Source organism: Anopheles ziemanni, chromosome 3 (assembly GCF_943734765.1).
Source record: "Anopheles ziemanni chromosome 3, idAnoZiCoDA_A2_x.2, whole genome shotgun sequence".
Taxonomy (NCBI): domain Eukaryota; kingdom Metazoa; phylum Arthropoda; class Insecta; order Diptera; family Culicidae; genus Anopheles; species Anopheles ziemanni.
The window spans coordinates 65,322,727-65,348,245 of NC_080706.1; the positions used below are offsets into that span (position 1 = coordinate 65,322,727).

Below are 25,519 nucleotides of genomic sequence, written 5' to 3' on the forward strand. Positions count from 1 at the left end.
CGTTTAATTTTCCGTCTAGCGTTTATTTTCGATTAATTGGAGGCATTTGTCAATAAATACGTGGACAGGCCGATCCCTCGTGCAAAGTCCCACGCCGCCGAGAGGGTGCCCTAACATTCATGGACCAGTATAATATGTATAACGTAGTTTATATTACAGGTGTTACGAACGGACGATATTTTTCGTTCGTGATAGGGTTTTCACTTTAGTCGAATTACGGTGGAAAGAAAATAGGAAAAAATGTGGTCGAAAACCCACTTTAAAGTGCGACGCAATAAGAAGGAATGTAGGTCGAATCCTTCCTTGGAGGCATAGAAAGGTGAGGGCAAAACAGAGAAGTCGCAACGGAGACATATTTTTTCTTTTTATGATCGAAGCAAATCATAAAAATTGAGAACATCCAGACGCGATTTAGGCGATGCGTGGGATCAACAAACATTGCGCTACGGCCGACGCATGTGCGCTGGCGTTGCGCGATTGTAAATGCGTAGAAACCGAAACGCTAGAAAGGACCAACGCAACGACGCGAAAGAACGAAAGCGAGATCAAGTAAGATCGTAAAAATTGGGATGCAAGGAAAACTCAGGCACGAGATAAGATCCAGATGCCCATGAAAGGTCGCGCTTTCCACGAAGAAAAAGTAGAATGGAAGATCCCGTGACAAGGATCGAACCAGGAAATCTTGTATGTTAGAGCGAGATCCCCTATCTTGATTACGTTCATTGGAAGATAAGGAGCATTTTAGAATATAAGCGGTCGAAAATTTGAATAAATCACATATTTTCACCAGGACACTTGTGAGGAAAGGACCCGTATCCGAAAATTTCCCGATCCCTACTCCTCCGGACCTCTCCCGCTAAATAAAGAATTCCCAAACTCCTCGTCCAAAAAGAGTTAAGGAGAACTCGCTGGGATTGCTCTCCTTCAGCAGCACGTCACGCTACGGACTGGGTTCCCGATTTGCCTGACGCCGGCAAGTCACGGCCCGGACGATACACGTTGATACCAAAACCGACAGACCTCCGAATCCTGGCGAAGATTCTCGCGTGACGGACGACGACGAACTAGCTCGGGAATCCTTCGATCTCGACCGGACAACCGCCTCGTTACAATAGAACACTGGATTTTTCCGACTTTTGTCTTCTTACTATTAACTTTTAATCAAATCAACCTGGAAGCGGGCTAAACAATCCTTGTTCATGATCTAAGCCATTACAAATGCCAAATTGTCGGTAATTATGGAATTTAATTACAAGAAAAAATCGCTTACCTCTATGAATCCGGATTCCGCATTGAGCAAAATCTATTTGGAAGAAAAATTATTTATTTGCGTTTTCGACGGCTCCGGTGTTTACAGTATTGAACAGTTTGTGTTTGGCAATTTGTGCCATTAGGCCATGGATCAGTTCAATCGAAGCACGGCTACAGTCACGGGTGGCTTTCGATAGCTTATCCTCCGTACGCTTCTCACTAGGGTCGACAGTACCACTAGAAATGAACTGGCCCCGGCCGAGACTGGCCTCACTTAGCTCGAGCTTTTCTGAAAGATCCAAAATCTGCCCGGTGGTATAGTCTGCATTGCTCAGCAACCCCGAACTGCCGAGTGTATTCATCCAGTACTTGTTCCACAACGAGTCCAGCAGCTTCCGATCGAGAGCAGATTTAAAGTAGGTTACATCAAGCTGATAGTACTGCTTGCAGTGTACTCCGAAATCTTCAATTTTGTTCAATGGTATGGTCTGATACTCTGACGGTTCCTCATTCGGTGGCTTGTATCCTGATAAAGAAATATCGAACATGTATTTATTGTTACTGAGCTTTAATTCTGGTAGTTTCTACCGCGGGTCTCACCTTTCGGATAAGTACGGAATGCACCAAGACACACTTTACCGGCTGACACGGTTCTGACGGGATCGACGACGATCGCCACAAACGGTTCCTGGTAGTTTTGATTCAACATCTGAGTATTGACATCAATACCGGACAACCAACACCCGTATCCCGGATGACTGTGGTACCAGCCGATGGCATTCTCGCACCGGCCAACCTCTTTGGCCGATTCGATGTAAGCCGTCATGTACTCGTATGCCTGCGACTGTGCATTGACACGAGTTTCGGTTCCTTCTACCGGCAGAGCGAATGCATCCATTACTACCATGGTGTCTTCCTCCACCTTTCCGAGCAGCAGACCCATGACTTCGAGTGCGCCGCCGGAACGCGAGTGCATTACCATTTTGAGCAGTGCCAGAGCGGAAATTTTAATATCTTTGAAGAAGTGCGGATCCTTCTCCCAAGGACGAGCAGTCAGGATGCGTTGCTGCTGCTCTGCATCGTAGCGGAAGATTTCGTCACTTGCTGGGAGTGTTACGATGTTATTCTCCATTTCCCATGTTTTCCTAGCGGTATCCATGTTTCCTGCTACGAATTTTTTAACCGAAAATAATGCTTTTTATCTGCAGACGAATTTGTTGATGACTTTTCCTGTTATTCCGTCACTAGAGATGGGTGCTAGTAATCGCACCTACTAAGTTCCTCCCAACGTTAAACGCTGACAGCTCATTTAGCTAGGTCTGACTTTGTGTTTACGGAACGCTTGTAATTCGTGTATGCTTGTTGTACTGTAAGTTCTACTGTTACTGTTTTTTTTTTTTTTTTGTAAGTTGAAATTTTGAATACTTCTCAATAGTTTTCGTGCGTATGGAGTGGAGTATGGTCATCAGCGGCAGCACTGCCGATATTCTTAATGTTCTTTGTCTGTTGATCCACTTTGCACGGTTCCTTTGCCCGTTGGGATGATCAATACTGATCTAGATAACTTCGAAGCTGCTTCAATCAATCTGAACGCAACGTTCTTTTTTAGTATTTTAGCAACGTAGTAGTCACCATGAAAACGAACATTTTATTCCACATTGAAAAGCACAATCCATTTATAAAATTTGAGTACGCTGTTAGCTGTAAAAATATCGCTAGTGTTCGTCAGTCTTCACTTTTTATTTGTTTGCCAATAAGTTAACCACAAAAACCCAAAATAATTACCTACATTTACAATCAAATTCAATGAAACTTATCAACCATTAATCATCATTGGTGTATATTCCGATAAGGTCATTAATTGTAGCAGGATATTTAGTGACTGGGCATCTGCTTTCCTTTTGTAGGTGATTTACTATACACCGATAGCAGTAAACGTACCTGAAAGAGTATTAAAGCATTATTGCTTCGTAAGTAAATAAGACGCTTACAACGTAATGTTACCCTGAAACAGAGATCGCTGTAGGAATGATATGTTTTTGCAAACAAATGGGGCAAACATTTGCATACTTGGAGGCATTGGTATCCAGGCTGGGGGCGTCAGGGATTGGTAACTTCGATAAGTCTCCGATGTTAGCTTCCGTCTGCCACCATTCAATGAATTGCAGGAAAAACGCGGATAGCTCCAACCACCGCAGAAGGGCAGTGCTAAGCATCGTAGCAACCCTGAAAAATTATCCATACCATTGGGTTGCTATATGTCGTAAGGTTTTAGTACGCTACATACCTTATCTTTCCTTGGAAGATATCTTTGAATGACCAGCTTTCCTCTTCCTCCGAGAGATAAGTCAAGCCTAGCCGAAGAATGCGCAATGTTGGCGAATGTGTTTCGGTTGCATTAGACAGGTAGGAAACGTAGTGGATTAGCTTCACACTTTCATAGAAAGCCTTTACAAATGGAACCATGCGAAACAGGAGTCTCCGTTCAATGGAAATCTGCTTTCCAGCTTCATAATCCTCCTTCCAACGGTTGCACATTGCTTCCATTTTGCTCAACACATACGGAAGCACCACAAGCACGGCAAAAGACCAATTTCGTTCCTGCACGTTAAAAGATTTACTCCTCGCAGATACCCTCGTGAGCCCGTAGAATACTTCTGCCAGCGAGCCACCGTACCGATTAAGGTAGTATCCTTGTACAAGACCATTGAACAGCGTATAAAATTCATCGTAGTACCGCACAAGTCCACCAAAGATTGCCGGTTTCGAGGTTGCTAAAAACTAAGTGAAATACATGAAGATTGCATTGAAATCTAGTTGAAACTTTTAATTCACTCACATTGACGACGCGTTTTATAGCTGGATAAAACGTAGTGTTTAGCGAATCCGCCGCTAAAACCTCGAACAGAGACGGTTTTACTTCTATATTTTGTGTAATATGCGCACCTTTAGCCGCCATCGTCAATGTTTACATTCAACATAATCAGCTGTCAGTCCCATTCAGGTACTTTTTCAAAAACAGAAAAAAAGAAAGAAATCTTGAAATTATCCCGCGTGTGTCATCATGGTTCGGTAATAAAAATTAATTTTATTTGATTAAAACCATATTTCACTGTATGTTTATTGCAGTAACCACCACTCAAACGTGTTTAGTTTATTGTTGTTGCTTTTCGATTTGTAATTATCAGCTGATATTTTGTTTTAAGCCTTAATATTTAAGCGCGAATCCGTAGTAAACGTTTACTTACGATCTTCATCATACTTATATGACATTTTCCATGAAACGCTTGGCGACCCCGCCGGTATCCAGATTAAAACCTATTTTCGGTTCATTCTCCGCACCATTATGGTTTGTCCTAAACATGTTTTGTTACCGCATCCTGTTAAAAATGTGCTAGAGCTATGGTTGTACGAGAGGGGACAGGTAGAACGAATTGGACATAGGATTAAGATTATTGAGCATGCTGACGATATTGGAGAAAAAAGAGGGTCAGTAGAACGATTCGTGACAAGAGGCACAGCACAAAAGTTGATCCAATTGGACTTGCTTGTCGAAAAGAAGGCTGTGGATGTGAAAATGTACAGCAAAATATTCCAGCAGTACGCCACGACAGTATAAAATAGGTTTAGAAATGTTGTTAATTACTAGGGGGAAGGTAAAACTTGTTAATAAAAAAGAAATTGATTTGTTTTTACCCGAATGCACATTCCACTTCCAACGATGATCCCAGCTACAAGCCAAGGAGTTTCTGTGTATGTGTGTGTGTGTGTGTATGTGTGCTGTTTTTGTAATCCTGCGTTTTCCGCTGCAGGACGAGGAGCGCCAGCACAGCGGAACAACCTTCCATAAGTGTACCATCCAACTGGAGTGAAGATACAAACAGAGGTATCTGCCAAAAGACTCCATATTCTTTTCGATGATCCTGAGCATCGCGAACAATTCTACATTCTAACAGAATCCAAGTCCCACGTTGTCCAGCGATAAAAAGGGTGTATGACAGTTCCTTTTCCATCGACGATCCAGGGATCCTTTGCTCACAACCGAATCCATTTCGTGTTCTTTCGCGTCCTAATATCTTTCCTTCCTTGTGCAATCCTTCCAGTCCCTCGGCGTCCTGAACACACCAATTGGTTCGTAAACCTGTTTGCCTCCTAAAGACGTACGAAAAAGAAGTACGGATCCTGACGACGGTGCAGAAACACGTCGCAAAATCCATCCAGGGTGTCCTTCCGTATTCCTAGTCAGTTATCCAACAACAGATGGACAGCTGCCCGTGCTGCTACGCTGCTAAGGGAAAGTAGTTATTAAGTCGTTCACCATACGTACACGGTGAGCGACGAATAGCCAGAGCTTGCAACAACGATATGGGAGCATCCATTAGCAAATCAGTAACATGCATTTACCTTTGAGCAATAGAAAGTCCTGCATCCAAATGGGCTCCCCAATGTGGCCAGTGTCTCTAGCTAAGAAATGCTCTAAATCCATCCAGGATATGATGCACGTTGACTGAATCGAGCGTTCCCGCATATTACAATCGGGCAAAATTTTAGCTCACGACGAAATAACCATTCGCTCGTGGGAAACCGAAATAAATCACTATCAATTGAATATAGCGATGTGTTGCACATGTGCATGGGCCATAGGAAAAGGAAATCAATACATCTGGCAAAGAAGTCCAACAATAGAACCAGAAAAAGAAGCATAATATGGGCAAAACAGACAATAATCCGATTTGCCTGAGATTGAAATATAGAAAAACATATTACGTTTTTGACTAGTCAAACGATTCGCTCAACCCGCTTAATTGTGGGGTACGCGACAAAGGTGCAAAGGGGCGTAGCTAGAAGCCCAACATGCTGACACACTTCACAAGACGGAATGGCACTTCTTCTACTGAATTCGCATAGAGTCCGCACGAACAAAATCCTCTGTTGCATCCTTAAATTTAATACATCCTTCATCCTATTAATCCTTTTGACCCTGTCAGAAAAAAGAATAAAATTTAACTTTTAGTTTCATACCATCACTGCATGGTATTAGGATAAGCTTATGATACTGTGTTATTCTACATCATCGCTGATAAATGTGAAGAAACTAGAGCTATCACCCATTATTGTCCTCTGGCGGTGGGTGAATTTAGTTTGCAATTTTTGTTCTCTTTTTTTGGTCTGTTCAGTCAAAGTGTGAACTAGTGAATTGAAGTCGTGTGAAGAATTTACTTTTAAGTCCAGACGAAATCTAAACTAGGAAGTTAAAATGATGAAATGTAAAACACACATATTATTGCCGACAGTTGCTGAACAATTTACCTCCATTGTTTGCCTCATATGATCATTACTTCATCCCTGAATTATTATTGTGTATTGCTTGCCTACTCCACCAGAAGCTTGTTATAGCTTGTTCTTTACGGGATAATACATGTTGTTGTAGCAAAAATGTATGTGCTTTTAAACGCTCTTCTTGTCGTATCCGGTTGAATGGCATGCTCCTGTTTAGTTTTAAAAGCATGTTGTTAAAAACAAAACCTGTTCTACGCTATTACCATCTTAATCATATGCCACTTTGCTTACCCTAATAGTTATGAATGCACAAGGGGCAAGCATGCCACAAAAACACACCCGGACGAGTCGGAAATGTTTTCGTAAAACGCAATGCAGTTACAGTTGTAAAACTAAAGGCCAACATTGTGAAACGTGGACATTCCCGCGGAATGTACTGTATTCTCTGGGGGGAGTCCAATGCACATTGGCATGAAAGTAAGAGGGATAGAGGTAGGAGAAACATTCAATTACTTTAGGTTCCTTTCTGCAGCAAACTATGCGATCGTTGGTTTAGTTGTAGGACCGAGACCGCGATCGGGAAACACTGCGCTGGACAGGCGAGTAGGTTGGTGTCCCCCTTCGTCTACGTGGAGAATAGGATCTATTGAAATGATAATAATGTTTTCAATTATTTACTGTTCCCGCATTAGTTGAGCATTAATGACATCCTACCTATCTCTGTAGTCCCGCTTATCGTCATTTCCAGAATCTTCTCGTACGCGAATGTAGCCAACTTCCCCCTAAACATAATGCATCGACCATCGTTAGATTGGTACCGCGGTCTAAATAAATATTGATGTAGCAGCTTACCTCGTGCGAGCGGAATCGGGAATCGTCAAGTTTTTTAATGGCATACTTCATATCTTCGTGACGCAAGAATTCTACAACACCCGTGCCGTCCTTATACACATCGGCAAAGCAAACGTCACCGGCTTCGCGCATATGATCCTTCAGGTCCTGCCAGGACCCAGAAGAGGGCAGTGCGGATACCAGCACCCGAAACTGCGACCGGCGAGCTGGGGGACCTCGGTTACCGCGGTCACCACGACTGCTGCGGTCGCTATTACTTTGCCGGCTTCCACGATAGCTTCCCGGGCCACCACCGCGGGGAAATTCGACGCGCAATCGATACCCATCATAATCGTAACCATCACGGGCTTTTACGGCATCGTCGGCATCGCTGAAGACGAATTTTGTATTGTACACGAATTAGGAAAAAGACACCTGCACATTAAGCGTTTGTTATAGAGATTAACATCGTTACCGGGCGTCCTCAAACTCGACGAAAGCAAATGGCGGACCACGGCGATTTTTCAGATCCACGAATGATACCTTTCCAAACTTATAAAACAAATCCTGTATATCCTTGGTCCTAATATCCGGGGGCAGATTTCCAACATAGATTCGGCATTCATTACGGCCATGCGACATGTTTAAATAGACAATTTTTTCTGAATTATCGGTGTACCGCGAAGAAACCTGCTAAGTTTTCACAAAGAACGCCTTGTCGATACTATTTTGCAGATTTTGTTTGCTATAGAGGGGTCGATTCCTTGGAACCCATACATAAGTTCAATCCGTTCATTGGAATGCATGTTTCAAAAACCGACTGCCGGTTCTAATTGTTTTTTTATATATAAATTATCCATCTAATCTAAAATTTCAGCTATCTAGGTTTTCCTTGACATATTTTTAACACTGAGCGTCAACATATGATTGAGTTGCGAAGGAATAAAGAATATTGCAACTTTACAACAGAATGTATTTGAATAAACAAGTCCAATCCGATCCGCATTCAATTGGACTAATTATGTGACATAACTCCATGACTCTTCTATTGACAAATCCTGATCATAACACAAACATTGGTTTGGGAAATTTCGAATAAACGTAGAACCTTGTGAACGGAACGCATTTCATCGGCAAGCATATATATTATGACTTTGCACCTTTTAAAATGCCAGCGACGTGCAGTGTAATTAGTTTGCTTGCTAATAACACCTAGATGCTAGATCTAGATCTTCCTTGGCTGCGTTCCTTGCGATTCCATGACGTCACAAAGGAATGCCAATGTATTTAAAGTTCGCTGGACCGGTTCCACCGGTTTGGGTTTTAAAACTATTCAACTTTGTATAATTTGTATAATTAATCAAGTGTTACCTATAGTTTAGAATGAGAATCATGGCAGTCCTTGCTATTTAGTAAACTTAAATGAAAAAATCGGATTTCAAGGAAAACGCATAAACTGAACACTTAATTCAATTCAAATTTAGTTCCATTTTCAAGATTATCGGAACGTACGCAGTACTCAACTATCAATGATAAACATGACCGCTAACGAACTAGCTAGACTGTCACATTTTTTCATTCCCGTTTCTTCGATTTTACATACCGATAAACTCCTACCGAGGGGTCGTGTGTAATGAAGCAAGAATTGTAGTGCGTTTGTATTTCTCATCGGCGAGGAATTTGTTTTCCGTTTGTTATTTTTTGCTGTCCATACACTGCTAGCTATCCGCCTCCGTTCGCGTTATGTCGCCAGCCGTTTGAAGAGCATTCTGTGATACGTCTCCGTTTGTGTACTCTATATTCAGGCCCAAAAAATAAGCTACGTTCTGTGCTCCGATGATTGTGAATAACTAAACTACCTGTTTATTCCACGTTTGTGTGAATTCGGAAAAAGAAATTTTCCCTGAAACCAATCCGTTTTGCACCATTTTCAACCTCGCGACACTGGGGCCAGATTGCTGAAGTGTAAAGTGGGATTTTATACTATTCCTGTGGAAATTTCTTACTGTGAAGCACGTAACGCAGCAACCCACAAACAAGTGCATCGGCTTGGCACGAAAATCGTTACACATCACCCCAAGGCATCGCTTCGCATTGTCCCACGAGTGCAGTGTTGCAGTGTACATTTTTAATTATTATTCCGCAAGTTAAATGATTAGATGCAAGTGAAAAATGTCTAAAAGCAAAACAGCTCACCCTAAGCTCGACAGTGATCGTGTAGAAATTAAGTCAAAGGTAAGATAGTTGTACTTTTACCCCAAAATTTCACTCAGGTTCGCAGTGCGTACTACGTTTCCTTAACGTTGGATCTAAAACTGCATATTTATTGGGTTTTTCTCATCTATACAATTCCATCCGCTGTGGGATTGATAAAAAACAACGTGCGCATCTTGCTGCAGTTTGATGCTGAATTCCGACGATGGTCCGTCAAACGCTCCGAACAGCATTCCTTCGAGGAGTTTCAGTCGCTAATCGAGCGGCTACATAAACTGGATCGGTCCCAGCTGCTGGTTTCCTACATCGACCCGCGGGATAATGATCTACTGCCAATCAACAACGACGATAACTTTGGCAGAGCGCTCACTACGGCACGTCCATTGCTGCGGGTGATCATTCAGAAAAAAGGTAGGATCACGACGATAATAAAACCCCTTTCCCGTATGCAGTTGCTATCTGAAGTGCTCCGGAAGAGCAGTTGTATCGTTCGAGCGTTGCTAGTGGATAAGAAACACAGTTCACCCATAGGGGATGTCGTAAGTGTCTCTACGAATGATTCATACGGTCTCGTCCCGTGAGGCCCAGTATGCCGTTCCATTTACGGCAAGTGCACCGTTAGTGTTAGCATATAATGGATAATGGAAGTTGATTGATTGGCCGCAACCTGGATGGAACTAGGACGGGCGGGGGTGTGTGATTATCAGTATCGTTCGCCTTCGCGGTACATCTTTTACGCACACTTTTGTATGTCTGGCTCAGCTCGCATCGAGGTTGGATTGTCGGTGGATCGTTAATCGAAATGTGTTTCGCGGTACCCGCTTGAACCCGCTGCTTCCCGCGCAATCCCGCTACTATTTGTCTTAATTAGTTTTCGCCCGTTTCCGATTGCGATCTTCGCCTAACACTATTTAAATAATTTCAAGTAAGAGAGGTTTCGATGATGGATAGTTCATTAATTTTTCAAGTGAAAACATTTGGGGCTAGTTGAAGTTGGACTATAAGAAGTTTTTGTATTCTGAAGCTTTAAATGCATTAATATGTTAAAGGCGTTTGAAATTGCCCTCCCGGGTCGTTCAAAAGAATATATGACTTTCCGCAAATATTGGGTGGCAACGTAGAGATATTTCTTTATTTTAATCTTTCAACGGAAGCGCTACGATTTCATTTATACTCAATCGAATTTAATCAATCAAAACTTATGTACTGAAATGATTTCTAAACTAACTAACTTATTTAAAAGGTGATAGTCTGGAGGAGCGAACGGGTTATGGGACCATCAGGCCGAGAAATCTCATCAGCAGTATTCTTGGACAAACTCCGGTAAAACCGAAAGGATTAGCAATATCAAATCCGCATGATTTTCGACAGGTAAGTTTGTTTACTAGCAACTTCAAAATATAACGACTGTTAATTAATTTCGATTGGAACTTCAGGTATCCGCTATCATCGATGTGGATATTGTCCCCGAAACATGTCGACGAGTCCGGTTACTGAAGCATGGCAGCGACAAGCCATTAGGATTTTACATTCGGTAAATTTGTGTTGCAAAATGTGTTGTGTTTCAATAGCCTCAACCGATCGGTGGCTAACGGTGGCTCTTCTGTTCTTTACCTCTCCCCAACAGGGATGGCACTTCGGTGCGAGTGACGGCGAACGGGTTGGAAAAGCTACCGGGCATATTTATTTCTCGTCTCGTACCAGGTGGCCTGGCGGAAAGTACCGGTCTCCTGGCGGTCAACGACGAAGTTCTGGAAGTGAACGGTATCGAGGTGCTGGGGAAAACGCTTGATCAGGTGACGGACATGATGGTGGCCAACAGCTCCAATCTCATCATCACCGTAAAGCCTGCCAACCAGCGAACTCTCGCTCCACCGCGGCGGGGTTCGTTCTCGCGCAATAGTCAACTGTCCGGCGGTTCGCACCAGTCGCAGCAGACGACCGGTTCGGATGACAATGATCAGGACGACCAGGACGAGGTGGTGGACCTGATAGAACCGGTTACGCTCGAGGAAAGTAATCTCATCTCGCAAAAGGACGGGGTACTGCATTTGTAAGTGGTGGGGTTAGTCGGGGACGACCATCATAATCATCTCCTCGTTATCTACCGGGCTGGAAGAGTGTGTCATCGACGGGAAGAAGGATCCGCTAGTGACGGCTTGATTGTAATGATTCCATGTAGTATTCTGTTTAGATGCGTCTCTGTCTAGATGCGGGAAAGTTATCTTTTGAGCGTCCGGTGCAAGTGCAAGTGCCTGGCAGTTATCCTACTCACGGATGTCGAAAGTCTGCCCACATTTTTTGAAAATTTTGTTTTATTTGCTGGAATAAGCAAACCAGCAAACACAGCAACCACAATTAATAGAACCGAGTTTCCCACAACTCAAACCATAAGCTTAAAAGACACGGTGTGACACCACTGTTAACATAAATGAACATTCCAAACCAAGATTCAAACATTTGAAAAAGGTTCAATTAGATAAACAATGCAAAAGTTGCTCAGGAGGAACATCGGGTCAGTTTTTATAGCCCGCTTCCAGGCTCACGACATAGATCGATCCTCGATTGTGATAAACAAAAACAAATAAAAGGTCAGCCACAGAGCGGGGCGAATGTTTTTAAACGGTATATTATCGATGTCGTCAATAGTATTCTCTAACCGTGCCTTTCCATTCCATTTACGGGAAACAGATTTTTGTGCGCAAACGAAGGAACAGAACGAAGTTTGTGTTTTTTGTTTGAGGACGTTGATTGAGGTCGATTGGTAGTCAGTTTATGGGAAGGATAGACCTGACCGATAGTCAGGTATCCGATAGAGCTTGAAAAGAGACAGAGAAAATAGGAATACTTGCGAGAAATCTACAGCGACAACAAATACTTAAAATAATATCCTGCATGGTACTTACATTCAACAAACCTTAATACAATCGTTATCAATTATATCGAGTAAAAGCAATCACATTTGAGTTGACCAGCAGAGTTGATTGGAGAAAGATAGGCCGCTGGTCTAAGGGGTTCTGTTAGAAAAATGTGAAACATCATCGTGTTTGTTCGTTTCATTCAATTGTGAGTGAAAAGTGATGGGACAGAGTACATAGAATTGCAAGGAAATGGACCGTCTCATTCAGCAGCAACAAGAGGTATGCACACACGCGTTGGCCTTATTATCAAATACCAAATATCTTAGGAGAACTGAAGCATTGTTTATGAACTGTTGTACTTAACATTTTGGAAACTGCGTAACTTAAGCTTCAGGGGCACACCGTGCGTTGCGATTATCTCGGAAAAAGAGTTGGTAAACATAGAAAAGGCACGTTCGTTACGTAAGCAGAACACAGCGTGTTGGGAAGCACAACACGGGACAAAGCATGGGAAGAAAAACACGGTCAGCAAACGCATGCAGGCATTGGTGCAAAGTTATATAGACGTTATAGTATTTTTTAATCATTGTCCTACCGGTTGCCGACATGTTCGTTGTGTGGCGGCCGAAGTGAAGGTACGAGCATACTCCTGACCAGGCCACCTGTTCTATCCTGTTCTTCGCTGTGACCAAACCCCTCTTTCATGTTCATCCTTTCTGTAGAAGTATTTCCCATTACTGCGTACACTATTATACAGTATTTTTTTTGTTAATCGCATAGCAGTAGCATATTTTGTAGCGATAATACAACCGGCGACAAGGGATATAAGCACTTTTCCTTACCCCGAAGAAAAACAAACTTACAAAATTGATCCAATATTCGTATTATATACTCAGTATCGGTAATCTAAAGCCCCGGAGTCACGCACTCCCTCATTCACGACTAGGAACAAATGGAACATTACATACATATTTAACTCACCAGAAGCAAACGATTGCCTTATGCAGTGAAAACAAAGTAAAGTTTATTGTAGTTATTGTAAACGGGAAAACATAGTTATACACACGAGACTTACATTTCTAAAAAAAGACACACACAACACACACATTCCCCAGAGCGCCGTAGAAGCGCCGTAGAAGCGATCTTATAACTGTTTACAAAGAAAAATAAATCCTTTTTATAGACGAAGTTTATGCCTTACCGTTTTTCTATTCGTCAATAACTAGACTTTTTGTTGTCATCAATTGTCTAACTTGAGTTGCTAATCAAAAAGAAGGTAAGTTTTGTGAAAAGGATTTATGCCTACGTACAAATGTTACAATACCATTATTTTAATGAAGGTAAGACCGGTTTCTACAGTGAGCTTATCAATTTATTTTAGTTCACAAACTAAAACGACAAGTCAATGTTTCAAAAATAAATTCAACGAAAAATGTCCCATGTCGTTGAACGGTAGCGAATTGTAAAGTACTTGAGTATATCTTGCAGCCCACAATATTGTCATCTAAAGTTTATTTGGCTATATATATAGTTTATTAGATACAAAACAAATACATATATTGTTTGAAACGATGACTAATCCGCTGGATTGCCCGCATTTATCTTCGCAAATTTTTAATCCAAATTATATTTATCTCCAGCCTGAAGATCTTGTATCTGAAAAAAGAATAAGCAAAATCGGTAATTTTGATTTTGTTTTACTTAATGATGGACTTTGATGAACGTCGATAGCCTTACCTCCTTTTCCTTATCTTCAATCTCCATAAGCAAGCTATCCAGCTTGTCTTGCAGCCTTTGCCGCAGCGTTTGATTTTCGATGGTCCGAATTTCTTGCTCCTTCTGGTTTCGTTGCGCTTTAAGGTCGCTAATTTGTCGCTGAAGCTCATAGATTCGCGCATTATTGTTAACGCTAGCAGTTGCGCTGTTCGCGTTGCTGTTTTGACTATTGCCAAAACCGCCACCCTGTGGCATGTCGGACGAATCGTTATCGGAATCCATACGTGAGCTCTCACCCTGGAAGTAGGACATGGACTTCGATCCACCGGCACCCGTGTCGGAACGCCGAGACGCCCGATATCCACTGCTAGAACCAGCTCCGCTGAACATGCTCTTGTTAAATTCGGTCGCTGGATTCCGTTCACCCTGTTGCGTTCCCTGGTAGGAGCTGGAATCGGACAGTCGGCTATCGTCAGCTTCCGCCGACAACCGGCTGCTTTCGTCGATGTCGATGTTCTTGTTGATCGGATTATCTTCTTCGTCGGAATCGGAAACTTCCTCACCGAAGATATCGTGCTCGCCCAACTCCTTGTTGTAACTACTCTTTTTAGTGTTCTTCGATGGGCTCTTGTTCGGGGCCCCGTTGTCCGTTCCCGAACCCGGGGACGGTTTGTTTGGATCTTCCTCCTCGGTGATGAGCTCCCACTTGACGTTCACCGCATCGTTATCCACCCGCAATAGCCGTTTCACTTCTTTTTCTATTTCCGGCGCCTCGACATATTTTTTCTTCAACGTTTTACGGAACCGTCGTTTGCGTACGTTTTTACACGGTGGTGTAATTCCGTGCGGCCAAAGGTACTTCTTGTCAACTTTGTTAGGATCTTTTTTCTTATTCTTATTCGGCGATTCCTCTTCCGCGGACTGCTGATCGGGCTCCTCCTTGCAAATCATCTACGGATGCAACGATTAATAATAAGTTCGTAATCTTCCAATATACAAACGAATAATGTTTACCATTTGGCAAATGTCGGCGGTTTTATAAAAGTTTTTCGAATCAATCGTTTTCAGCGATTCTATGATAGTTGGAAGATCAACCACCTTGGCGTGGAGCAACCAATGGTCGAACCGGACCTCCCCATAACGTAGATCGTTGTCCAAACGGATAAACAGTCGATCCTTCAAGTTATTTGCGCCACTTTGAATCGCCTCACGAAGAGCACCCGACGGTTCCTGATGGTCGCAGAGCGGTGATGTTAGCATAAACACATGAAAGCTGATAGCAACGGCCTTAAAATACAAACCTTTGGCATGCGCATGATGAATTGCGTTTCAAGTTCAGCTACATCATCTTTTTTGGCTTCCGTTTTAGTTGGTTTATCCGGCATTATAGAAATTTATGTGGAAACAAGCACTGATCAACTCAACAACAGCAATTTGCTAGACTGAATAGCCACAAAATGTCACCAAAAAAAAGCCTGGGAAATATCAAGGTATATATAAAGAAAAACTCACTTACGAAAATATGCACACGGAAGCATCGCGTGGATGACATTTTTGCCATAAATTTCAAAAAAATAATCGTTGTGAAAATTTTACAAAAAGAACAGAGTAAGCTGGAAATTAAAAACGATTATGGAATATTTGCATTGTGTTGCCATCATCATAAACGAACGAGTTCACGATTGATTTGATTAAACCTTTAATGATCCAAAAATGATGATCGATCCATCGCATTCTGCTTCCTATCAGCAATCTTAGAGCCAAATTGTAATGCACGTTTGCGTAAAATACAGGCCTCTCGTAGACCGAGCTTATAGGCACAGATGCGTAGAATCAGCTTATCACCAATCCCGGGACCAAGCGGGTGATAGCACCTCTGACAAGCCTTCAATGACCGTACAATTGCAATGAAATCTTCTTGAAGGTACGGTGTTCTCGGGGTTGCCCCATGATCGCTTATAACCCTATCATCGCGAGCCAGGTTTCTGCTTGGCAGACGATTCCAGTCTAAATTAAGCTCCTCATTCAATGCGTGGAATGCATTCTCGAATGATTCGGTGGACCCGGCAACGACTTCTGGGTCTCGCAGACAACGTTCAAATGCGGCTTTGTGTCGGGTGTACCCTCCGAAAAGTTCATCCGCTCCAGACCCTAACAGCAGGATCTAAAATTGAGAAAAAAAATTATGGGCATTTGAAAAGCAATCACTCAAATACCAATACTTACTCGGCTGCTACTTGTGTAGGGTTCTCCGTTGCACATTCCAACGCCTTTCGAAGCAAACCACAGAGCAGCACCCAATGACTCGTCCAACACGTTGCATAAGGGATATACTAGATCGGAAATCCTGTTACGGTGGAGTCCCAACTCACTTCGTAAAACATTGATCTCTACAAAAATCCACTTCCTAAAACATAAATCTAGAATTAAGTCTAACATCGTGTGCGGGACACAGTGAACATATTTACCGATTAGGACGTAGAAGCCGTAGTTCTTCTACCGAAGCTTTTCCTGTGACTCTATCGGGAACGTTCCATTCGACAGGCTGCTGCGACGACGTGCGGTTTATTTTTTCAAAGGCAACGTTCAATAACTCAATTGGAATTTTGTCAGGAACATACTCATCGGCTAGCAAGGCTAAAATTGTACAATCTATACCGCCTGAGAAAAGTATGCCCACTTTAGCGTGACTGCATTTCGTTGACATCGGAAGACAAATTTTACATGATTTGGTGGTATTCACCACGCGCTCCTTAATCGACATACGTAACGCAGATAGCAATTGGTCGCACACATTGTTAATGTCCTCGGATTGAGAAATAAAATCAAACAAGTTTTCAACAAGTGGCGATGTGTTATTGAACATTTTGTGGAATTCGTATTGGGGCTAGAAAAAAAAGCACACCTGTGACATAAATCATATTTGAATTATTTTACTCACTTTTTCTGGTACTAAACTAGGCAACTGATCAAGAATGATATGATGCCTAATGGTTAATTCTCCAAATATTCGTTCGGCCTCTGAATAGTCTTCTCTCCAGGGGTAAACGGCAAACGGATGTTTCTCGTTAAGGTGTGCTAGGTCGATGTAATATAAACCACATGGAGGAAGCTCATGAACTGTGCAGCCAGAAATATTACCTATAATTAACCAATAATTATGCCACACTTTTTATTTTACCTTGCGAAAAAAATGAGACTTACCACCAACACTAGTGATAAACCAATTTGCATCTGGGGTCTTTCCAACTAATAATGAATTTCGTCCCACAGCATCACGGGCAAAGAAAAGCTTATTTTCTTTTTTTCGAAAGAATATCACACTAAACGGACCCCGAAGCCGGCCAAAAAGTTGGCAAAGATCGTTGTCACTTTGGCACAATTCGATTCTTCGCAACAACCAAAGGGTATCGCTTTTTTCTACATCGTCTCGTTGTTGAAAAATGTCTCCATTAAATACCATAACCGTTTTGTCGGTCTCCACAGGCTGCCTGCACAACGTTGCCCCTTGGTGCCATAGGACGGAACCATAGAAAAGTGCCTGCGTACCGACCCAAACCTGAGCGCTTTGGTTTGGTCCACGATTTTTGAGCAAGCCAATACATGATTGTAGCTGAAAAGAGGAGATACATTTCGAATATAATGGAGTTATTAAAAACAAATTATTACTCACGATGGCTTCACCCTCGGAAGGATTTTCACCGGCGCAAATGTAACAAAATATGCCGCACATGATTTTGTTATGGTTTGTACAAATGACAACAGTTTATCAAAACAACTTTAAAAACAGTTAAATAGTGATGGGCAGAACAGTGTTGCGTGACCTGTTCATTTTAGTAAACATTACTAAAAATTTTAAACAATAAACTACTTACTCGTAGAAAAAAGAAATTTACAAAATCTATACCTGGCATACTTGCATTTAAGAAAGTAATAATTTTTTATCTGTTCGATTTTTAGAAAAGATAGTCAGATGAAAACCAAGGTTGTTGGTAGTTAAGAAAAACCTACAAATGAAATTGTCAACAATTCGTATTTTATAAATACCCTGGACTGTCAGGTTTGTTTGTTGATTGTTGTTGTTGATTTGTTCTCGGTGCGGTCGTTATCTAATTACACGGTGATAAATAGTGGATGGCGTGTGAAATACAATTTTGGAAAATTGAACATGTTTCGAGGAATTGCTACGCGAATCGTACATAGAAGTTTCGCTACGGTACATGCCACTCCGCCGCCACCCTCTGTCACAAAGGACATCCAGAACCGCATTTGGGAGGCAAAGCGTCTACGGTACCCGACTAAAGTGCCCCAGAATCCTATTAAGAGCTCCACGGAGGTGAATGAAAGCGGGCCTGGAAAAACTACACCGATTGTTCTTACTGACCAAACTGTCCGATTGTTGGAGCGGTTGTCACTTGTAAACCTCGACAGCAAGTAAGAAAGCATAAATTGTTACGTCATGGAAGTTGTACTTATCATTTTTCTTTTATTTTTATTGTATAGGGAGGCTTACAAAACATTACAAGATTCTATCGAATTCGCTTCAAGGATTCTTCATATTGAAACAGATGGTGTTCAACCACTATATTGCGTGTTGGAACAACACAAGCTAACGCTACGGCCGGATATAGTCGACGATGGTGGTTGTCAGGAGGAAGTGCTCAAGAACGCTGCCATTACTGAAGAGGAATATTTTGTAGCTCCTCCAGGAAACATTCCTCTCGAGCAGTCATAGCGTATCGAATGATGAATTGTCCTTTCAATTAAAACAACTTTTTATTCGTTTGGCAAATGAGCGAAATGGTAAATAAAGCTCGAGTAGGCAAATCGTTTGTGGAGCTGTTGGAGGCCTGCAGACGTAGTAAATTTGTAGATTTCATTATTGAAGACAATGTAGTTCGTCAATTATCTCTCACGCCTATCGGTCGAATGCTGTACGACAATCTGCGCAAGCAGTGGAACCACATGATAGGCAGTTCAATGGCTGGTACAACTTCCGTACCCGTATATACCGGCAGTGGCAGCTTGAATTTAAGAGAAAACTTTAACTTTATACGGGAAAATTATCCTTTAAGTTTTCCTTTTGGTCTTACGGTAGAGCAGGAAAAGAGCAACTATTCGGTGATGCTTGGAGACCACTTTTCGCTGGAGCTCCCGGTGGCTAATGAGTTGTGTACGACCTACCTTGTACCACCGCAGATGGCAAAACAGTTTCTTTATCAAACACAACGGCAGCGCAAGATATGGTGGATGCGTTTTTCCGATAATCCCGGACGATACTTTATCTCCGATGCAAAGGCCAGCGAAAACGCAGAAACCACAACTGTATCGATATGTTCCCGATTCGCTGAACGAATGGACGAACCAATCGCACTGGAGCTGGAGCATTTAGAACTGTTGCCCAAGGGACTAGGAGAAGATGAGTTGGACAAACTTCATTTGACGGTTCCAAATTCGAAGAAGAAAATCAAACCTTCTGTGGTGCGCGTACGGCATGAGCTTACGCGTGCCACATTAGCCATTTTGATGGATGCTCTAGAATCCCATTCATCTGGGAAGTGTGTAAAAATACATCGGAAAATTGCGCCGTTCAAGTGCGGTATCGTGTACCAATCGCAAGGTATTTGAACTAAGTAAAACGTACAGAGACTTGGATGATATTTTATTGTATTCCATTTCCGCATTTTATTCGCAGATGATTCCCTACGGCACGATCTGGAAGATCTTTCTAAGCATCTCTCGATTGTTCTTCGCAAGGCACAAATTTCCGTACTCAACTGCGCCCTGGAACAACACGGTAAAACGCCAGAAAGCAGCTACCAGCGGCGGATTGCCCATCTGGATGTCATCGGTGTACCATATACAATCGTGCTTAACAACGAATCCCTGAAAACTGGCCTTATGCAGCTCCGATCACGTGATACAACCCTTTGCGAAACGATTCATATTTCTGATCTGCCGGAATATTTAATAAAAATCGTAGCCAGCTAAACAAAATCACTCAAATACTGGCGCACATTGAACCCGACCATACGGCCAATCTGCACGATGAAGTCCAGCCCGACGTTGCATTGCAGTCGTGACGATCCTTCCAAGGTGCTGCTTTCACCCGTAGAGCACGTGAGAAACTTGAGGTGCATCAATGTTGGGATCTGCGCCAATAGATTGCATGTTAATCCAACCTTTTCGTCTATGATGGCGTAGAAAATTGCCAGCAGTCTGTCCACGCTGAACGGTTTCGGGCCCAGTTGTGTTGCCATTTTTTCCACTACCTTGGCACGTGCATTAACGGTTTGCAGTCGTTTCTTCTGTTTTCCATGATTTTTCATAAACAGACGTTTGTCCTCCTTGGCAGCATTGTGGCTTGCTAAATACGCCGCAATTAGCAAATATTTGGCGTAATAGGGCAACTCTATGTTTTGAGCTAGACGCACCGGAACGTCCTGCTGGCTGACCATTCCCATGCGCATGTAGATCGTACTAAGGGCGGATCTCATGACTTTCGAAATATTACGCCAAAGTTTCATCGCATCCTGCGCGTCGATCGTTCCCTCTAGCACCGGTTCGTAATATTTCACGAAGCACTCGTTAGCAACCAGCTGCAGCTCCTTCACATCACGGCAAACCTTCCAAAAGGTGCTAAGAAAGATGTTCACATAGTTGGCGTAGAATTCTTTAGTTAGAGTTTTTTCTACCAGACTACTTCGCTTCGCCTGCTCGCTTGGGGATAAATCACAGAAATTGGTTCTATCGCATGCATCCAGCTTAATCTGCCAAATAGAATAAAAATATGGAGTAACGTGCAATTGGTAGCTAAGAAAAAAGTTTTTAATATACCTTCTCATAATCGTTCATCAATATCCGCTGTATATCGTCCCGTGTGTACTCGGGCACGAACAATTTTATCAACGGCGGCAGGCCGGTTCTGGTGTAGTATTTCTCGAACGGCAACGATGAAACCAGCACAACGGATATGTTCAATCCCGTGGCTTCAGGAAGCTGCAGCATCATCGGGAGCACATTATGGTCCATATCACGTAAACGCTCAGCATTCTCGAGTACAATGACGTACGAAAAGGCAGGTTCGAGTTTCCGCAGCTCTGCGAGGAAGTCTTTCATGTACTCAAGTTTGCGACTGTAACTATAATTGTTTGCCGAAGACAACAAATGATCTTGCAACTCTTGAGCGATAGTTTCGAAGAAGATTTTGTTCGTATAGGCACCGATCGTGTTAAGTACTACGTATCTTATACCGTCCAAGCGTGAAAACAACGATTCAAGAACGGACGATTTCCCTGTCGAGGTATGACCGTACATGTAGATAGCAGGCGGAAAAGGATCCCCTGTCCCATAGTACTGGTACAACTTGCGAATGATAGTTTCACGGCAGGGGAATTGTAGCGATATTTCCTCCACAATTTTTTCTCGAAAACTTTGCTCCATCGTAGTTTTTCTTGTGATAAATTAACAAATAATAAAACAGTTGTATCAAACCACCATTCCCGTACGATCGTCGCGGAATATATCTTTGTTCCAGCGGGCGGATATTGTGATTGAGAAATGGCGCCAAAAATAACGATTGCAAGGTTGCTAGAAATGCGCAGAGAGATGCACGAACATTCCCATCCTCAAATATATGCATCTTGAGCGAAACAACCAGCTTTCTGGAGTCACCCTGTATATGTCAAAACGAAAACCGCATTTGTTTTGAATTTCCACGTGAAACCGGGTAGACGTAGTGAAATTTTCAGCAGATCTTCTCGATTTATTCAGTCAGGTCAACTGGGCTACGCAAAATGGTGAAGAAAAAGATTGACAATCGCATTCGCGTAATGATCGAGAATGGCGTAAAGCTTGGCCACCGGACAATGTTCGTCGTGGTTGGCGACAAGGGTCGTGACCAAGTCCCTATACTGTACGACATCTTGACGAAGGCATCGGTCAAAGCCCGACCAACAGTGCTGTGGTGCTACAAAAACAAGGATGAAGCAATTTCAAAGTAACTATACGAAAGCATTTACTCTCGACAGTAAGATGGGTAATTATTTTTTTTTTATATTTGTTTGCAGTCATGGCAAAAAGCGTGCGAAGAAGATACAGTCGGGCAAGATCGATATCAATGAGTCCGATCTGTTCGATGCTTTCCGGGTGGCGACCACTATCCACGGCAGATACTACAAGGATACGCATACGATTTTGGGAAAGACCTACGGCGTATGTGTATTGCAGGATTTCGAAGCCCTTACGCCTAACCTACTGGCACGTACGGTTGAAACGGTCGAAGGTGGTGGGTTGATCATCTTGCTTCTCAAAACCATTTCGTCGCTGAAACAACTGTACACGATGAGCATGGATGTACACAAAAGGTACCGCACGGAGGCACACCAAAACGTTACCTGTCGGTTCAATGAACGTTTGATCCTATCCCTGGCCGACTGTTCTCGTTGTCTGCTGGTAAACGATGATTTGACCGTGCTTCCCCTGTCATCCCGCACGGCAGACGTCAAGCCACTGGATGTTTCATCAATAACGGGGGCCGGTCAGAATGAGCAGCTTTTGGAGCTTAAAGAAAGCCTAGCTGATGCTCCACCGGTGGGTCCACTGGTGAACCTGTGCCGCACGTACGATCAGGCTCGAGCGGTAGCTCAGTTCATTGATGCACTTGCTGAGAAACAGCTGAAGCCGCCAACATCGCTGACAGCGGGTCGAGGTCGAGGAAAATCGGCTGCCATGGGACTTGCAATTGCTGGTTCAATTGCATTTGGTTACGTGAACGTATACGTAACATCGCCTTCGCCGGAAAATTTGATCACGTTGTTCGAGTTTATCCTGAAAGGATTCGATGTGCTCGAATACCAGGAGCATACCGATTACACGATCATTCGTTCGACAAATCCGGATTTTAACAAGGCCATCATACGAATTAATGTAACGCGAAACAACCGGCAGACGATTCAGTACATTTCACCTACCGATGCGCACTTGTTGAACGCTGCCGATCTGCTGATAATCGACGAGGCTGCCGCTATTCCGTTGCCAATGGTGAAGGCTATGCTCGGATCGTATCTGGTTTTCATGGCTTCGACGATCAATGGCTACGAAGGAACGGGTCGTTCGCTTAGCCTTAAGCTCCTGTCGCAACTGCAGAAGGATAATAATGCCCCACCTCCGGTATGCATTTAGTTGGTCGTTAATTTAATCAGTAATTAATCTTTCCATTAAATACACTCAACTTGTTTGTAGATTAAATTGGAAGAGTCGATCCGTTACAACCCGAATGATCCGGTGGAATCGTGGCTAACGTCGCTCCTGTGTCTGGACGCCACGGTAGTGCCAAATCTTAGCTCCGGCTGTCCACCGCCGGAAAACTGTGAGCTCTATTACGTCGATCGTGACGCGCTGTTTTCCTACCACCGGGCGGCGGAAACGTTCCTGCAGCGCATCGTTTCGATTTGCGTGTCCTCGCACTACAAGAACAGCCCGAATGATCTGCAAATGCTGAGCGACGCTCCAGCGCACCATCTGTTTTGTTTGCTCGGACCGATCACCAACAAGACGCAGTTACCGGAAATTCTCGTCGTAATTCAAATCTGTCTTGAGGGCGAGATTTCATCGCATACCGTTCAAAAATCGTTAACACGAGGGTCAAAAGCGTCGGGTGATTTAATCCCTTGGAATATTACCGAGCAGTACGGCGATCGCGAGTTTCCGAAGCTGGCCGGCGCGCGCATCGTGCGCATCGCAACGCATCCCAACTATCAGAGGGTAGGAAGTATAATGTTGTTTAATGATGCAGTGCATTCAATGTTGTCGGGCAATGTCTCTCTCTCTTCCGTACAGATGGGTTACGGAAAACGTGCCTTGAAATTGCTGAAAAACTACTACGAGGGAAGATTTCCTACCATCGCTGGTAAAGATGCCGAGGACGGCGACAACGACGAAAGCAACGGCATCGAAACGATCGACGACGACGAGGTCGATCTGTTGAAAGAGACGATCGCACCACGGAGGAAAATTCCTACCCTGCTGAAAACACTCAGCGAGCGGCGTCCGGAAATTTTAGACTACATCGGAACTTCTTTCGGATTGACCGCGGAGCTGTTGCGTTTCTGGAAGTCGCAAAAGTTTGTGCCCGTGTACCTCAGCCAGAAGGAGAACGAGCTGACCGGGGAGCACTCGTGCATTATGCTATGTCCGATCAATCCGTGCATCGAGCGGCTTGAAACGAAAGAGTGGTTAAAACAGTACTATGCCGACTTCCGTCGGCGTATACTGAAGCTGCTGGGGAAATCGTTCAGTAAATTTACTACCGGATTGGCGCTCTCGCTGTTGGATAATAAAGCGGTCCATGTTGATGAAAAAGGTAAGACAATCGAACATTGTCAAGGTAAAAAATGTTAAAATTGCGTTAAAAATTAACTAATATCTTCATACCATTGCTTCTAGAGCTTACACAAAAGACGATCGATGAAGTCTTTCTTCCGCACGATATCCAGCGGTTGGAGATGTACGCCAACAGCCAGGTAGAGTATAAGCTAATCATGGATCTAACTACCGATCTGGCCTCCCTGTACTACCAAGGCAAGATGGCGGGGGCTCACATTGAATCGCTGCAAAAAGCCATCCTGCTTGGGTGCGGACTGCAGAACAAGACGATCGACAAGCTGATGGAAGAGTTCAACATGCCCAGCAACCAGGTATTGGCACGATTTTACGACTGCATGAAAAAGCTCACCGCATACATCATGCAAGTGATGGAGCGTACGATCGAAGGTTCGATGGTGAAGGAAAGCGAGCTCGATATGGGCGACGGTTTGGTGCCGTTGCGGCAGACCCTTAACCAGGAGCTGGCCGACGATGTGAAACGGCTGGAGAAGCAGCAGAAGAAGGAGCTGGCCAAGCTGAAGAAACTCGAACTCGACCAGTACGCGATAAAGGGTACGGACGAGGAATGGAACAGTGTGCTGTCGAAAACAAAATCTACAATTGTTTCCATCAAAAGGTTTGTAGATGATTTAAAAGGAGCTAAGTTCTGAATTAGAAAATTAACAATCTCATGTCGTGTGTAATTTGTTTGTTTGTTTTTTTCAGTGGAGAAAAACGACTTATCGAGGATGACGATTCGGTCGACCCATCTGGAGGGCGCAATGGTGGTGACTCGACGTTCCAAAAGAAAAAGGGCAAATTTGCTAAAAAACAAAAGTTCCACAAGAATAAAGCTTAACATGTACCAGAGGAATGAAGATATACAAAAAAAATGTATCGAAAAAACTGTGGCCGTTGTGAAAATGTAACAGGATGTTAAATAAGTCATGAATAATCATGAAAGTGTGGTGATCATGCGTATTGCATGATAACGAATAAAA

The 25,519-nt window shown here is 43.2% G+C and overlaps 10 protein-coding genes across 10 annotated transcripts; 4 read left to right on the forward strand and 6 right to left on the reverse strand.

The window, feature by feature from the left end:
• Nucleotides 1-1,313: 1,313 nt before the first annotated feature.
• On the reverse strand, nt 1,314-2,486 carry LOC131286776 (COP9 signalosome complex subunit 5). Its single transcript, XM_058315775.1, has 2 exons — nt 1,852-2,486; nt 1,314-1,777 (listed from the first exon to the last, which is right to left on the reverse strand). The coding sequence occupies exons 1-2, from the start codon at nt 2,408-2,410 to the stop codon at nt 1,320-1,322; spliced, it is 1,017 nt and encodes a 338-aa protein (XP_058171758.1). The 5' UTR covers nt 2,411-2,486; the 3' UTR covers nt 1,314-1,319.
• Nucleotides 2,487-2,950: 464 nt separating this feature from the next.
• LOC131287753 (peroxisome assembly protein 12-A) lies at nt 2,951-4,216 on the reverse strand. The gene is made up of 4 exons (XM_058316835.1): nt 4,091-4,216; nt 3,539-4,032; nt 3,256-3,477; nt 2,951-3,192 (listed from the first exon to the last, which is right to left on the reverse strand). The coding sequence occupies exons 1-4, from the start codon at nt 4,208-4,210 to the stop codon at nt 3,075-3,077; spliced, it is 954 nt and encodes a 317-aa protein (XP_058172818.1). The 5' UTR covers nt 4,211-4,216; the 3' UTR covers nt 2,951-3,074.
• Nucleotides 4,217-6,173: 1,957 nt separating this feature from the next.
• On the reverse strand, nt 6,174-8,086 carry LOC131286193 (serine/arginine-rich splicing factor 1A). The gene is made up of 4 exons (XM_058315115.1): nt 7,838-8,086; nt 7,384-7,753; nt 7,246-7,313; nt 6,174-7,174 (listed from the first exon to the last, which is right to left on the reverse strand). The coding sequence occupies exons 1-4, from the start codon at nt 8,002-8,004 to the stop codon at nt 7,084-7,086; spliced, it is 696 nt and encodes a 231-aa protein (XP_058171098.1). The 5' UTR covers nt 8,005-8,086; the 3' UTR covers nt 6,174-7,083.
• A 900-nt stretch (nt 8,087-8,986) lies between these two features.
• LOC131286117 (partitioning defective 6 homolog beta) lies at nt 8,987-11,774 on the forward strand. The gene is made up of 5 exons (XM_058315005.1): nt 8,987-9,597; nt 9,762-9,987; nt 10,820-10,947; nt 11,013-11,110; nt 11,204-11,774. The coding sequence occupies exons 1-5, from the start codon at nt 9,535-9,537 to the stop codon at nt 11,631-11,633; spliced, it is 945 nt and encodes a 314-aa protein (XP_058170988.1). The 5' UTR covers nt 8,987-9,534; the 3' UTR covers nt 11,634-11,774.
• Nucleotides 11,775-13,952: 2,178 nt separating this feature from the next.
• Nucleotides 13,953-15,579, reverse strand: LOC131286919 (transcription initiation factor TFIID subunit 7). Its single transcript, XM_058315930.1, has 4 exons — nt 15,455-15,579; nt 15,168-15,383; nt 14,175-15,104; nt 13,953-14,093 (listed from the first exon to the last, which is right to left on the reverse strand). The coding sequence occupies exons 1-4, from the start codon at nt 15,536-15,538 to the stop codon at nt 14,052-14,054; spliced, it is 1,272 nt and encodes a 423-aa protein (XP_058171913.1). The 5' UTR covers nt 15,539-15,579; the 3' UTR covers nt 13,953-14,051.
• A 273-nt stretch (nt 15,580-15,852) lies between these two features.
• LOC131285276 (asparagine synthetase domain-containing protein CG17486) lies at nt 15,853-17,886 on the reverse strand. The gene is made up of 6 exons (XM_058314129.1): nt 17,827-17,886; nt 17,358-17,766; nt 17,107-17,294; nt 16,622-17,040; nt 16,380-16,560; nt 15,853-16,317 (listed from the first exon to the last, which is right to left on the reverse strand). The coding sequence occupies exons 1-6, from the start codon at nt 17,884-17,886 to the stop codon at nt 15,853-15,855; spliced, it is 1,722 nt and encodes a 573-aa protein (XP_058170112.1).
• A 240-nt stretch (nt 17,887-18,126) lies between these two features.
• On the forward strand, nt 18,127-18,990 carry LOC131285278 (glutamyl-tRNA(Gln) amidotransferase subunit C, mitochondrial). Its single transcript, XM_058314130.1, has 3 exons — nt 18,127-18,138; nt 18,214-18,587; nt 18,657-18,990. Exons 1-3 carry the CDS (start codon nt 18,127-18,129, stop codon nt 18,886-18,888), a joined length of 618 nt encoding a protein of 205 aa, XP_058170113.1. The 3' UTR covers nt 18,889-18,990.
• On the forward strand, nt 18,954-20,498 carry LOC131289600 (DNA polymerase subunit gamma-2, mitochondrial). The gene is made up of 2 exons (XM_058318892.1): nt 18,954-19,773; nt 19,849-20,498. The coding sequence occupies exons 1-2, from the start codon at nt 18,954-18,956 to the stop codon at nt 20,142-20,144; spliced, it is 1,116 nt and encodes a 371-aa protein (XP_058174875.1). The 3' UTR covers nt 20,145-20,498.
• On the reverse strand, nt 19,843-21,636 carry LOC131289599 (origin recognition complex subunit 5). Its single transcript, XM_058318891.1, has 2 exons — nt 20,991-21,636; nt 19,843-20,923 (listed from the first exon to the last, which is right to left on the reverse strand). Exons 1-2 carry the CDS (start codon nt 21,594-21,596, stop codon nt 20,141-20,143), a joined length of 1,389 nt encoding a protein of 462 aa, XP_058174874.1. The 5' UTR covers nt 21,597-21,636; the 3' UTR covers nt 19,843-20,140.
• A 244-nt stretch (nt 21,637-21,880) lies between these two features.
• Nucleotides 21,881-25,479, forward strand: LOC131283969 (RNA cytidine acetyltransferase). The gene is given in 6 exon segments (XM_058312817.1): nt 21,881-22,152; nt 22,223-23,324; nt 23,397-23,918; nt 23,994-24,534; nt 24,600-25,155; nt 25,245-25,479. Coding segments are annotated over 6 exon segments (3,057 nt in total). The 5' UTR covers nt 21,881-21,949; the 3' UTR covers nt 25,378-25,479.
• The last annotated feature ends 40 nt before the right edge of the window (nt 25,480-25,519 follow it).